This window comes from Aythya marila (genome assembly GCF_965140915.1).
Source record: "Aythya marila genome assembly, chromosome: Z".
In the NCBI taxonomy this organism is placed as follows: Eukaryota; Metazoa; Chordata; class Aves; order Anseriformes; family Anatidae; genus Aythya; species Aythya marila.
Window position 1 is genome coordinate 2,193,023 of NC_139080.1, and position 13,056 is coordinate 2,206,078.

A 13,056-nucleotide genomic window follows, 5' to 3' on the forward strand; every position below is an offset into this window, starting at 1 on the left:
GAGTTCCGCCACTGAACAGATGTTGGATGTACAACAGCATGACACAGACCAGGTTATGATCCTTTGGGGGTGTTCCCAGCTTGTTTAGGAACAAAAGTTGTTACTGGTCGTGGTAACAATACCATATTGAGCTAAATGACTTGCTAATAAATTGTTTCTATATTTTTTGAGCGAGCAGATGAATCACTTTTCAAGAGAAATATACCTTTTTTTTTAACAAGAACTAGTTTAGAACTCGTTGCCACCTGAACCTCAATTCTTCTACCTTTAAATGATGATCCAGTATCCTCTTATTATGCGATTTTGTCTCTCTTCTGCTTTATTCTCTAGCTTTTTATTGGCTTTATTTCAAAGGCAGTACACACTGAGTCTTGTGGTTTTGTTTGTGTTTTTTTTTTTTTTTTTTTAACTTGAAGTGGCAAAATTTCTTTTCAGGTAAGATGCGTTTGTTCTGTTCTAGGAGTAAACATCTAGAGTTTTGGACATCTTTTTAAGCTCGTGCCATCTTAGAATCCCCCAGTGCTTCTCTGCAGAATTCCCTGGCAGGATCTTACACTAGACCACTTAAATTTTTCTTCCTGCAGGTGATCCCCATGACCAAAGGGCTTCTGCAGGTGCTCCAGGTAGTGTCTTGAGAACTTTTTTTTTTGCAAAATTACCTCTGTCAGGTAATGAGGTTATTGTACCTCTCTCCCTTTTGGTCAGGCTTAAAGGGAGCCTTTTGAAGGAGACCTCTTTATTTCTTAATAGCCTCCCTTATTCAATCCTGACTGTACTGGCATCCTGCTCCTGAAATATTTGGGTACTGTGTGCTCACGCTACATCTCTAATACAAGTTCTTCAAGTAGCCTCCACGATGGCTGCAAACATTGCAGATTTTGGTTGCAACTATTCATTTCTTTTCAGTTTTCCTTATTTTTTTTTACTGTTCTTTATTAAACTAACTGCTGCGAGAGTTGTCTTGTCTGGAATTAGCTGCTTCTGCGTAGATGATGAGTCTCAGCAGATTACTGCTAGAGTGATAATTGATCCTGCATCTTCGTTGAGACCAGGAGTTGCTTCTGGGAAGCATCTTCTACTGTATCTGTTCCTGTCCTTACTCCTTGTGCAAGTTCAGCATGAGAAAATACTTCTAACGCCTTCCTACGTGCCTCTGTTTTCTACTTTTCAGTAACTCTTTAAGGCAGTGAACCAAAGCCTTACGGATTGCTGGTTTAAGATCTGGATATCCCTTATTTGTACCAAAGGTTGCAAATATTTCTTTTCTTTTTTAAGAAATGAAGATTTAGAAGGTGATCTGCCAAATAAAGAAGATGGGAGCGAATAGCAGCAGCATCAGCGAGCTTCCAGAAAACGAATACCTGAAGAAGTTGTCAGGAGCAGAACCCATCTCCGAGAATGACCCCTTCTGGAATCAGCTGCTGTCTTTTAGCTTTACCACTCCAACAAACAGGTAAGATGGTGCTTGTGGAAGAACTAAACCTTGTAATATATTTATAAAAGTGAGAAGTCTGAAAACAAATGAGTATTTTTTATATATGTTCCTATTTTAGGTAGCAAGAGAATAAATGTCTGTATAAAACACTTTTTTGTTTTGTTTTTGTGAGTTCCTTTTGTCCTCATAGCTATATTTGCTATTTATTCCCCCCTGATAGACAGGAAAAAAAAAATAAATCAAAAGTGCACTCTGTAGTGTTAGGGAGGATTTTTTTGTTTGTTTTGGGGTGGCTTTTTCTAAGCTGAGCAAACCTCTGGTGTTTCTGCAACGCCAGAAGAATCCAATGCATGATGTTTCCTCTGAACTTACAGTGAATTGTACATCCCCTGTGGCTTAATTGTAGGTTAGCAGTTGAGTTCCTTAGTCCCTGTCTTTTTTTTTTCCTCCTCTTTTACAATTTAAAGGAAGTTTGGCAGTTTGGCACTCTAGCAAATGATGTGGCAATAAACGGAACGTGCTCTCCGTAGCACGTGTCCAGAAATATGTGTGTTCAGACTCATTTTAACCCAAGTCCATTGCCCTGCATAAGGATTATCAGTTTTACACGAACAATCTGGAATTCTTAATCTCTTTTTACAATTTACAGAGTGACCTGATACTTCTCTGTCAGGCAAACGTCGTATTTAAACCCTTTATTATTAGCAGTATTCCCTTGTGAAGTGCTTAGCTTTTGAATAAAGGTTCTTAAATGTCTAAACACACTTATAACAGGTGTAAATAGACCAGTATGTGTTACTGCTGAACTATGGAGCAGTTATCATCTTTAATCAATTGAAAATATATTTGAGAACTGTTCTGGCCGATGTTATTCACATCTTTCAATTATTTCTTAAATCAGAGATTCTGTCAATGTGAATGAAAATCAAAGATTTTTTTTAAAGAAGGGGGTAAAACTGGTGCAGAATTTGACTACGCTGAGCTCTTGAGTATTTCGTATAAATGAGTGATTGAGTAAAGGATGAAATAAAATTTCTAGTGAGGTAGTTCACGTGTTTTATGACTTCAGGGAAAATGGTCAAGGTAAGCAACCGAGTGGCATTTACTAACCTCTATTTTTGTAATGATAGCGGAGAGGGAAGGATTTTGGCTTCTGCATGATGAGAATAGCCAGAAATTAGCAAGAAAACCTCAAAGTGTTGTCAAGCTTGTAAAGGACAGTACGTATTTGGCAGTGGGTGAGGGAACATTGCTGTCTCTTCTCTGAGGAAGCAAGAATTGTTTAGAGCCCACCTGTGACAAGCTGGACTGTATTCTAAGAGGTCATGTATTGCTGCATTGGGGCTTTTAGGGGGAAGTAAAGAAGTAAAGAACTTCCTACCGAGGTAAAAAAGTCTTTCGTAGCTTGATTTTATAATTTTTTTTTGTGCCTATTTCGTGGTGTCATATCTGGTGCAAGATGAGTGTGTTTAAAAAAGGAAGAAAAAATATTAAAAAAACAAAAACAAAAACACACAAACTTGATCCAAAAGCAGGTTGAAAGTTTAATTAGCTGAACACCAGATGGTGCTCTTGCCTGGCAGCTGGAAGAGATGTATTTTTAGAGACATCTTTTGTCCAGCTTAATTGGAAGGAAGCTGACATTTCCCATGAAGTTGCACCTACCTGCGAGAACCGTTTGACAAATGATGTCAGACAACGTTGGCTGCACAGCACCCTCAACCGTTGTCTAAATCGGATAACCTTGCCTGCAGGGACAGAACGATAGAGGTCAGTGTTCATTTTAGAGATTGAAAGCTCGTGGAAGATCAAGTGAACCCTGTTTTGTTTTAATGAGGATGGAGTGTAGGTCATACTTTTGACAGGAGCAAGGTGCTAGTTTTGGACTGTTGGGGAGAGGAGCCAATTTTCACCTGTCAAGACAGAATTTGAAATTTTCTGCTCTTCCCATTCTATTTTCCCATTAGTCTGTAGCAAAATTAGTGTGTTTATGGTAGGTGACACAATGCCTTAGCCACCAATCTACCAACACTTGAAGGAGAATGTTTGGAATCTCTTAGGCATTTTTCCTTCTTCTCTGTTCCAAATGAGTCCGAGTACCTGCTGATCGCAGCAGCTAAAGGAAAATCTGGGCTGAAATCCTCAATTGGATCTTTTTCATTATTTGTTTAATCCCCAGACTCAGAAGCTCAAGACCTGGGCTTGAGAGTTGATCTACAGTTGATGATTTTGCCTTTTTTCCTTTTCAGTTTAGTTGATTTCTTCCTCCATTCATCCATTATTTTTCATTTTCCTGCTTCTTTCTTTTGCTTTCTCTCCTCACCCCTACCTGATGGCTTAGTAAATGAGTGTGCTTGAGAAAAACATATAAAAAAAAGAGGTTTACACACACAATATCTTCACTGGGATTATTTTTTTGGCTCAGTTAACTTCTGGATCTGTTTTTCTGATGAATGCAAGGTGGTTTGCAGGTGCAGTTTGCCAAATACTGGTGCTGGTGACTCCAAAGTTGCTGTGTTGGCAATCCTGATGCAAGATAACTCTTACCCACGCAGTAGCCCTTCAGCATTTACATGGGTCCTGCCCCTGCACTGCCCCTTCCAGTATTTAGAAGGATCTTCCGTGAGTTGAATCAGGAATTTGTCACGATTACTGAGCAGGTAAAATACCTGCTGCAAAAAATCCTGTAATTCTGTAAAATTCAACCTCCTCCTTAGCGGTGTTGTGAGTTACAACACTTTGATGATGGAAAACTTAAAACGGAGTGAACTAAGGCAGAGCTTGCTGAAAATCATGTGCTTAATATTTACTGTCCTGCTTTTTTCCTTCCCTGGAGTTTTTAAATGAGTGGCTGCTTACAGAATAGTGTGCATGAGCCTTTAATGGGAAGACATAAAAACGAGCGACTTCTTATGTTGCCTTAATATGGCATGTTTTGAAATCGGTGCCATCAATTATGTGCAGCTTTTTATTCTTTGACGTCTTTCCTCTGAATACTCCATTAAAGTCAGCATTCCCACAGTATGAATTTACTGAATGGGCTGATTTTTCTGGTTTTTTTTTTTTTTTTTTTTTTTTTTGGTATTCAATGGCAAAGAGAAAACTGTCAGGAAATCTGCCCCCTGCTTTTTTTTTTTTCTTCCTTTTTCAGAGGGGTTGGCTGACAGCTCCAATTCGGATCTGGTAGGTGTCACTGTCTGTCTAGGTGTGTTTATAATTACAGTTTGTGCGCAGAGCACTTCGACTGGCAAAGCTGAGATGTTCTAAAACAGAACATCATTTTCTGCTGCTTAAAAGCCTCTTGCATCGTGATGCTTTTAAAATGAAAGCAGAAAAAACCATATTCTTCAAAGATAAGTGCTGGGAAGTAACTTTCACTCTCTTTTATTAGTTGCAGTTTTGCTCAAGTTTGTGGGGACTGAGTGTTGGTAAATATCAAGTCAGGCAACTGAAACAAATTCAAGCACTCTAAATTAACTCCACTAATTATTTCTTATTTTTTTTCTCCTTCTCTTTTGGAGTTAATGTGTTTTTTACAATATATGCCAGAACAGCTGTCACAGAATCTGACTTTCTGGTAGGATGGAGCCAGAAATATAAATACGTTATCAATAAAAACTGATTTTTCTTTTTTTTGAGCAGTAGGCTGCCTAATTTACCTTTCTTCCCCACCTTTACAAAAACAACAACCTGCTGATGAACTTCTTGTTTTCTAAGTAAGCAGAAGTACCAACAAAATAGAAAACTTGACGTGAGATTGGTGATTAAACAAAAGAAGAGTGATTTTAGCAGGACAGAGGAGAACGCATGCTGTTTAAATACCCTTTCAATATTGTTTTACTTGGTCCATAATTGCTACCTAAACATAATGGTAACTCATAATTTTTCTTTCATATTTTCACTACACTCTTCTGAAATACAAAAGGGCAATTATTGTGCTTGTTTCTCTTCCCCTTTGTCCAGGGGTAAGTGCATCCAATCCCCAGATGGCATTTATATGAATCATTTAGTTTGCAAAAAACCTTCAAGATCTTTAAATTCAGCCATTAACCTGACCTGCTGGGTCCCATCACTAAACCAGCGTCCCTGAGGGGCTGCAGGTGGGGTGCCTGGACAGTAATCCTCAGTGGTAACATGAAGCAGAGCAAGAGTTCACTTAGCTTGCTCGTTTATTGCTAGAAAGTTTTCTTAACAGAAGCTCGTTGGGCGTGTGCTAATTGTTCTCATAGACCAGGCGATGTTCTACTCTTCCAGCCCAAATCAGTCTCCTCTATAATTGTGTCCTAGAGAATACCGTGCCTCAGAAGCTTAATTTCTGAAGCATTTCTTTTGTGCCATCTTAGGAATCTTAGCTCTGGCATTTTCCACCTAAATGTTAATATAACGTTATCTTCTGTGTTCACAGCACACGAAAAACCATGCAGACAGCTTTTTCCAGGCCTCTCACTTTTCTTTCCTGCCGGAGTTAACGAAAACTGCTTCTAAGCTAGTGCTAAGCTTTGCCCCAGGTACCTGGAAATGGGCTTGTATGTTTTTTTTGTGCCCTTCCCACAGCCAGTATGCTCTCTCCATGAATTTATCCTTGCAGGCCGAACAATTAGCAATAGTTTTAATTCTGTTGGGTGTAAGGACATTATGTTTTGTGCGTAGTAGTTGCCTCTCCCTAGGTGTCTTTAATGCTCCAACTGAAGCTTTGCAGATGTTGCCTGGTGTTCAGGATGGCAGGATTCAGGCCTGTACTCTTGTTCTGTGAACGAGGGGAGAGAGGGGTGGTTTATAAGCATTAAACTTCGTTTTGGTGTTGTTAGGAGAAAGAATCGCTCCGTTGTTTGACTTCTGAAGTTCTGAATTTCTCGCTTGGTTTGCCCCCTGTTCTTGATCCTGGCAGCTGTGCGATTTGTTCCAGGGTTGTGTGTTTTTGAATAACTTGGAGGGGGGGAAAAAGCAACGCTTGGAAGAATGCTTTCTTTTAAAACCTAAATGCTTAGAAATTAGGGGAAAATGAAATGTAATTAAAAGATTAGGGCCTACGTCTACAGCTTAAATCAAAAAAGCAATTACAATAATCACTCAGGCTGTATTCCAGAAGTCCCTAGCATCTCTGGATAATAGGAGTTGGATCGTTTTTTGTTGGATTAAGATTATTCAGGACCTAAGAAGCCTGTAGCAGGTTGGTATCCAATATAATGTTCATCTGGCTTTTCAGCACTAGGGAGGGAATACGTCCTGATGACAAGTGGCCAGCTGGACAAAGCAGAAGTCAAAACAGAAAAATCCTTTTCATCCAGACCTAGCAAACAGCACTGTGAGAAATCTTAAACTTTTAAAAAATGAATTTGTTTCTTTCTTGAAGTATTTCCTATTGAAAAGCTTAGAAATACTTCTTTCAGTTCCTGTTCCTACCCATTTCTTTACCTCTTCTAGTCCTTGTTTCTGGGCACAGGTTACTCATCAGAAATTAAATTGATGCTTAGGAAGCAACAGCAACTTTGGCAATCTGATAATGGCAATATTAATTTTTTTGCGATGTTTTTATATGAGAAAAATGCTTGTGTGGAGGCCACAATGTTGAGTTGAATTAAACCCCCTAAATTTTATCATGGCCTCTTTGAATTGAGGATGAATAGGAGGGGAGAGTCAGCCCAAGAACTCCTGGAGAACAAATGTCTACCCCTGACTATTTTTTTTTTAGGGATTTATTCTTTTTAACACCTTCTTTTACTGGAAAAAGTGAAATATTCTGTTGGAGGCTTGGAAGTAGTGTACAGAATGAAGAAGAACAGTTTGTAACAGGGGTAGGTAAGATGCACTTCGAAGTGCACGAGAACTTTTTCCCCCCTGAAAGATGATTTCATTCTGACATCTCACTGTTTACCTACCAGATTCAGTTTTACCTCTCTGGTAGCTGCTTTTCTTGAGGCATTGGTTGAACATCCAAAGTTTATTCATCTACCGAGCCTCGTGTAATAATTTTCTGATGAAATCCATCACTGCACGCGTTTCATCGTTTCAGAAAAGCATGTTGGTTTTCTCAGCTGTTTTGAAATGTGAGTTTGGAAACCGAGTTAATTTCTTAAGCGAAGTGGCATAGGAGATCCAGAGAAGTGTTTCATCCTTGAGGATTGATTACTTCATACTGGTAGGTTTGTAAAGATAGAAGTATATAAATATTTCTACGTGTTTGACACAGCTGGTGTTCAGTTTCAGTGGCTGTTGGCAGGTTCTGTGTTGGTGTTTTATTGCTCTTTTCAGCTGATGTTTTTCCATTGAGGCGTACCAGCAGGCGATTTAGTGAATTTATGAAAAATTTGGTATATCCGACGTGATTCTTGCAGTAAAGTAATAACATTGGCTGACAGAGGGGTCCTTGGCATGAGGTTGAATGTCAGGGTGAGGATTCTGAATTTACGCTTTTTAATAAAATGTTACTTCACAAGCTAACTTTTAAACTTTAACTTAAAACAATTTCTTCTGCAGGCTGCAGTTCTCTGCCCGTTTTCAGTAGCATCAAACCAAGCATGGCAACATCAAAGCCAGAAAGGTGGGAATAGAAACAAGCGATGGAGTGACATCATCTCACTGATGGACAATTCACTTGCAAATATTAATTTCCTCTTTTAATAGCTTCTCTGCTTCTGCAGCTGCAAGATGTGCTTCACATTGTACTGCTTGATACCTGTGTAAATCAGCTAAAGGATGGCTAAAACGAAGTGCTCCATAGCAATGCATAACTATTTTGTAAAGAATTTGCAGTTTAAGTGGGGGAACTCCAATTATTAATATAACCACTCTTTTTTTTTTTTCCCCTTAGTGCGGAATTAAAGCTCTTGGAAGAAGCCACTATCTCAGTCTGCAAGTCTTTAGGTGAGAAATTGTGATATCTTATCTTTTTGCCACGTGGTTGGTCAGTAAATTTAAGAAACACGATGCGTATATCCATATCTTTTTTTATATATCCCAAATTTTTAGAAACTTAGTCTGTTAACTGTTTTTTCTAGAACTTAAAATGACTAAAACAACGAAATAACTCCATCCCTACTCTCTCTCTCTTTCCCTCTGTCCTCCAAGCTAATCAGGGGATGAAAGGGAAGGGATAATACAAATAACATCAACGATGTTCAAAGAAAGTAAAAGCTAGTTGTGAAAAACCTGCACAGTTTCCCCGATAGGAAACTGCTGTGCTGTATGCAAGCCTTGGTAAGGAAGTGGTATGGGGCTTCACATTTGGAATATTTTAAATTGAGGCTGAAAAGTGCAAAAAGAACGATCTTGGAGTAGCAGGGCATGTACTGGGGAATCTTAGAAGTAAAATAACAGCTGCATGGGAAAACATGCTGCATTTGATGTGGAAATATTTAAGGCATTAAAGTTTGTTTTCACTCTGAACTAAAATGTCTCAACTTACTAAAGGTACCTAATTATCATGTCTATTCAATTCCTTACCTAGTTGAGAAGAATCCTCGAACGGGAAACCTCGGGTCATTGATAAAAGTCTTTCTTTCTAGAACCAAAGAATTAAAAATATCGGCAGAATGTCAGAAGTAAGTACCCAGAAAAAAAGCTGTGTGCCATTTCACGTTGTTTACCTTCCTTTTTTTTTGCTAGCTGCTTTGCTCTAGCTAGTTAACATGTTTACAGACTGAAAGTTAAGACATTGTTTGAAATAAATAAAAGTGTTTCATACTTTATCAAGGATAGATCATGAAGTATAATTGTTGGGGGAAAAAATAGATGTTTGTGTTCCGTGTGGTGCATAGCCATAATTGTGTACAGAAGAGATGTGACTTCAGGCTAACTTCTGCCTTCCCTATTGTGAAGTCCTGAGGGGTTTTTGTCATAATTTTCTCTGGGTGGACCCCAGAGTAGTAAACATGCAGCACACATTCTCTGTTACCAGGTGGATAGTTCAGAACTCCAACCCCTTGGAACACAAATCAAATTTAAGAGAATTGACTAGCCTGTTGATGCATGAGATTTCCTTCCTATATGATAGGTGTAAGGGTTAAGAGTGTGTATTATTCAAAGCAAATGTCAATTTAATTCTTAAGTGCTTGATTTAGAGAGATTTTAAAAATCACCTGTCTACCTAAATCTTGATTAATCAAGTTTCTCGGGAATACTTTCCAATTGGATTGGGTTTGAGCATTAAAAAACAAAACAAAACAAAAAAAAAAACACACACAAACCACTTTTGTATAAAGACACATTTCAAAAATGTTCTTTTTATTGTCTTCTGCTCTAGGAATCCCCTTTGTTACTCTGTCATGTATCGTGTGAGTTTTGATGCATGCTGGCACTTCGCATGTTCCTGATTCCCATTTGTTTCTGCTTCCTTTCTAGTCACCTCTTTATCTGGCAGGCTCACAATGCCTTATTTATCATCTGCTGCTTGCTGAAAGTGTTCATCAGTAGAATGTCAGAAGAGGAACTGCAACTTCATTTTACTTACGAGGACAAAACACCGGGCTCATACGGTATGTCTATGGCATCGCGAATAAAACAAATATTCCACAAGAAAGTAATGAGTTCTGATGTTGTAGTAAGAATCCAAAACTTTGTTTGAAAACCAGAAGTAATAATATTGCTACATCGTACACCACCTTTCACTACTCAGGACAACCTGCGAGATTGAAAGTATATAGACAGTGTTAAAACTGGCTTCTTTCTTTGGAGTCTGAAGTAGTTCGGTGTTTAACAGAAATATTTCCAGGCATCATTTGGCTTTTTTTTTAAATAGTTGTTCAAAACAGGCATTGTAGATTTAGAATTGTAGACTTATTATTGGTCATACTATTTATAAGCAGTAGTGATTGGGTTTGTAACAGCTCTTTGATTGGAAGTGATCCTTCGCGAAGAAAAAAGCTAAAATGTCGCTGATGGGCAATAGTTCTTCCAAAAGTACAGGAAAAGTGAATTTAAGCAGAATGATTAAAAAGAAAAAGTGCTTCTCTAGGAAAAAAAAATGTTCTGCATAAAAAAAGGAGATGGTTTGGGGGAATGGCTGTATTATTTAAACAATTTCCCTGCTACCAGCTGGTTAAACAAACAAAAGAAATTAAATAAAAAAAAGCTCACTTCTTGCTTTAGTGGTGTGGTGTAGGACAGTAAAAGAGCTGCAAAAGCTGCGATGTTTCGTTAGCTCGAACCTCAGCAATCTTTATTCTTTGCTCTGGGAGTTCCTAAGAGCATAGGATGACAAGTGGCTGTTATCACTGGGGTAGCTCCGTGTTTATAGGATCTTTGTTAGCACTTGACTGTAATTCTCTGTGACATTTATTAGTGATAATTTCGTGCATATTGATGGCAGGCGTACTTGGCAATCATCTTTGAGCTGAATGGGAGCTGGATGTTCCTGATTAGGAAGGTAATTGTGTGTGGTCTGCTGTTAGAGCAGGGGACTGAAGGCAGGAAATGAGTTCCTCATCAGCTTTCCCCGCTCAACTATGGGCTGAGGCCAGCTTCTTGTGCCTCGGCTTTCCACTTGGGGACCGTTTTCGGGACCTTTTTTGAGGTGTTGAGGTTCAGAGCATGTTATGCTTGTGTAGCCATCCGTTCTTGTTGTGAATAAATCCTTCATGTATAAAGAAATCCTTTAAAAAAATATATGGGGTGTATATATCAATACCTTCACTATATGAAATGTATGAATATACACTATATGAATTATAATATTATATAATTATCTATAATAATTATATATCCATATATTATTGTATAATATATGAATATATAATGTATGAATTCACTATATGAAAAGTATCATTTGCGGAGTGTAATGAAATGTTCTTGTGTTAGGGCTTATTAGATTAAGCGGAATAAAATGATTTTTGTTTTTATTTTCGTAATTAAGTGTAGCTTTCTGAACTATATATTCTTTAAAAACAAGAAAAACAGAATTTGTTCTGAAGTTTATACAGATTTATTAATACTTAGGGTGCACTCTTCAGTCTCGGCCTTCTGAGAAAGGTAAATTTCATCGTAAAACCGTGCGGTGGTCTTTTTTTTTTCTCTTCAAACTATTAGCATCATTTTATTTTCCTTTTAGCCTGGGAATTGTAGTACCATTGATTTTTTTTTTTTTTAATTTTTTAAATGACATCCTAGTAGCATTCTTTGAGTGTAAATACAGCACCTGTTAGCTCAGAGAGCCTATGTGCAGCGTCAGCACGTTGATCTGCTCGCTCTGCAGTCACAGTGTCAGTCCCTGCTGTGTAATGTTTGGTATTTCAGGCAGAAATGTAAATGACAGAAATGATCTATGAAAAACATCCTTGTCACTGGCTACTGAGAAATGTTTTGTCATGTATGACACATCCACTATTTAGGTAGCATTTTATAACTGTCTCATCTGGGAGAATCGCCTCCCAGACTTTGCAGTTCATTGCTTTCACTCTTTCTGAACGTCTTGATCCCCTTCCAGAATAACAGATCATTAATAGAAATTTGCTCCTTTTGGCAGTTTTCAGTTGGTTCCTTAGGCCGGGAATTTACAGCCTTTACCCCTTCATCCGTAACTGGGAATTTGCGCATAACTTCGGAAGGTATTGCGCAACTTTTGGTTGTAGGAAAGTGCTTACAGACTTAAATCACATCTTAATTTCAGCTAAAACTTCTTGATATTAGTAAATCCTAAATTGGGCCGGGCTAAATTGGACTGGAGTAAGTTAAACTAGCATAGACCATTCATCTTTTGCTGTTTCAGGACTTAAATACGGCTGGTGAAAAATGCATACTGGCCTTTTTTAAAACCGTGTCTCTTTGCAGTTGCTTCTTCACCACGATAATTTAGAAGATGTGCTTGGTGTTGCTCTGTGCAAGCGTGCTCTAATCTTGTCCGGACAGCTTCACCCTTTGCTTCTTTTCCCCCCCGAGGCTTTACATGGGTCTTTTGATCCAAGTATGCGATCTATTAACACGAAGGAGCATTGTGTGTGTTGTCTTTATCCTGCTATTGAAGGCTGCTGTTTCTGAAAACGCTGTGTTCTGTGTTTACAGCCCTCTCTCACGTTATAGATTTGGCACGCCTCCGGGTCATTGTCTCGGAAAGACGAGAATTCAACGAGAACGCCTGCGCCCCGATGGGGGGAAAGGATACATTAATTATTGGAGCTGAATGACATTGATTACAGCAATTAAGTTTGTTGGGGGGGGAGGAAAAAGTAATTTGAGAACAGCAGGAGAGGCGAACATCTTCCATTCTACGTGATTGTGCCAACCTAGTAGTTTCTTCCTTTATTTTGAGTATCAAGTGTGGGGGAAAGCCCTCGAATACTTAGCTAGCTAACTTTTCAGAACTTGTTCTGTAAGCATTTTTTTTAGATGCTCATTTTTTTTTAATTTTGATGTCTTTTTCCTAACAGGAGCTGCATTGTTATTACTCATGGGGGATCCTATATAAAGGAAACCATGTTTCCATGATAAAAAATAAACTGATTTCCTTTAGAATGTGCAGTTCACTAGGTGACGATTTTTAATGCGATCTTAATAAACCCATTGTGGAAAGAAATAATTTGTGCTTTATCGTGGATATTCCCCCCGGCGTGCTTCTTAAAATTAAGTGTTTGGAATTGAGAACAACCTGGGTTAAACGGAGTGACACTGCCATAACCCGGCTATAGTGC

The 13,056-nt window shown here is 38.4% G+C and overlaps 1 protein-coding gene across 3 annotated transcripts in view; it reads left to right on the forward strand.

Annotated features, from left to right (window-relative positions):
* Nucleotides 1-13,056, forward strand: part of DYM (dymeclin) — a 157,076-nt gene that overhangs the window by 3,471 nt on the left and 140,549 nt on the right. For 2 of the 3 annotated variants that reach the window (XM_082782841.1, XM_082782843.1), the window contains exons 3-6: nt 1,276-1,453; nt 8,247-8,299; nt 8,883-8,976; nt 9,776-9,909. In XM_082782841.1, the coding sequence (XP_082638967.1) occupies nt 1,314-1,453; nt 8,247-8,299; nt 8,883-8,976; nt 9,776-9,909 (421 nt within the window). In that variant the 5' untranslated portion in view covers nt 1,276-1,313. Of the gene's footprint in view, nt 1-584; nt 624-1,275; nt 1,454-8,246; nt 8,300-8,882; nt 8,977-9,775; nt 9,910-13,056 lie in introns of all 3 variants that reach the window. The other variant, XM_082782842.1, reaches the window with a different exon arrangement.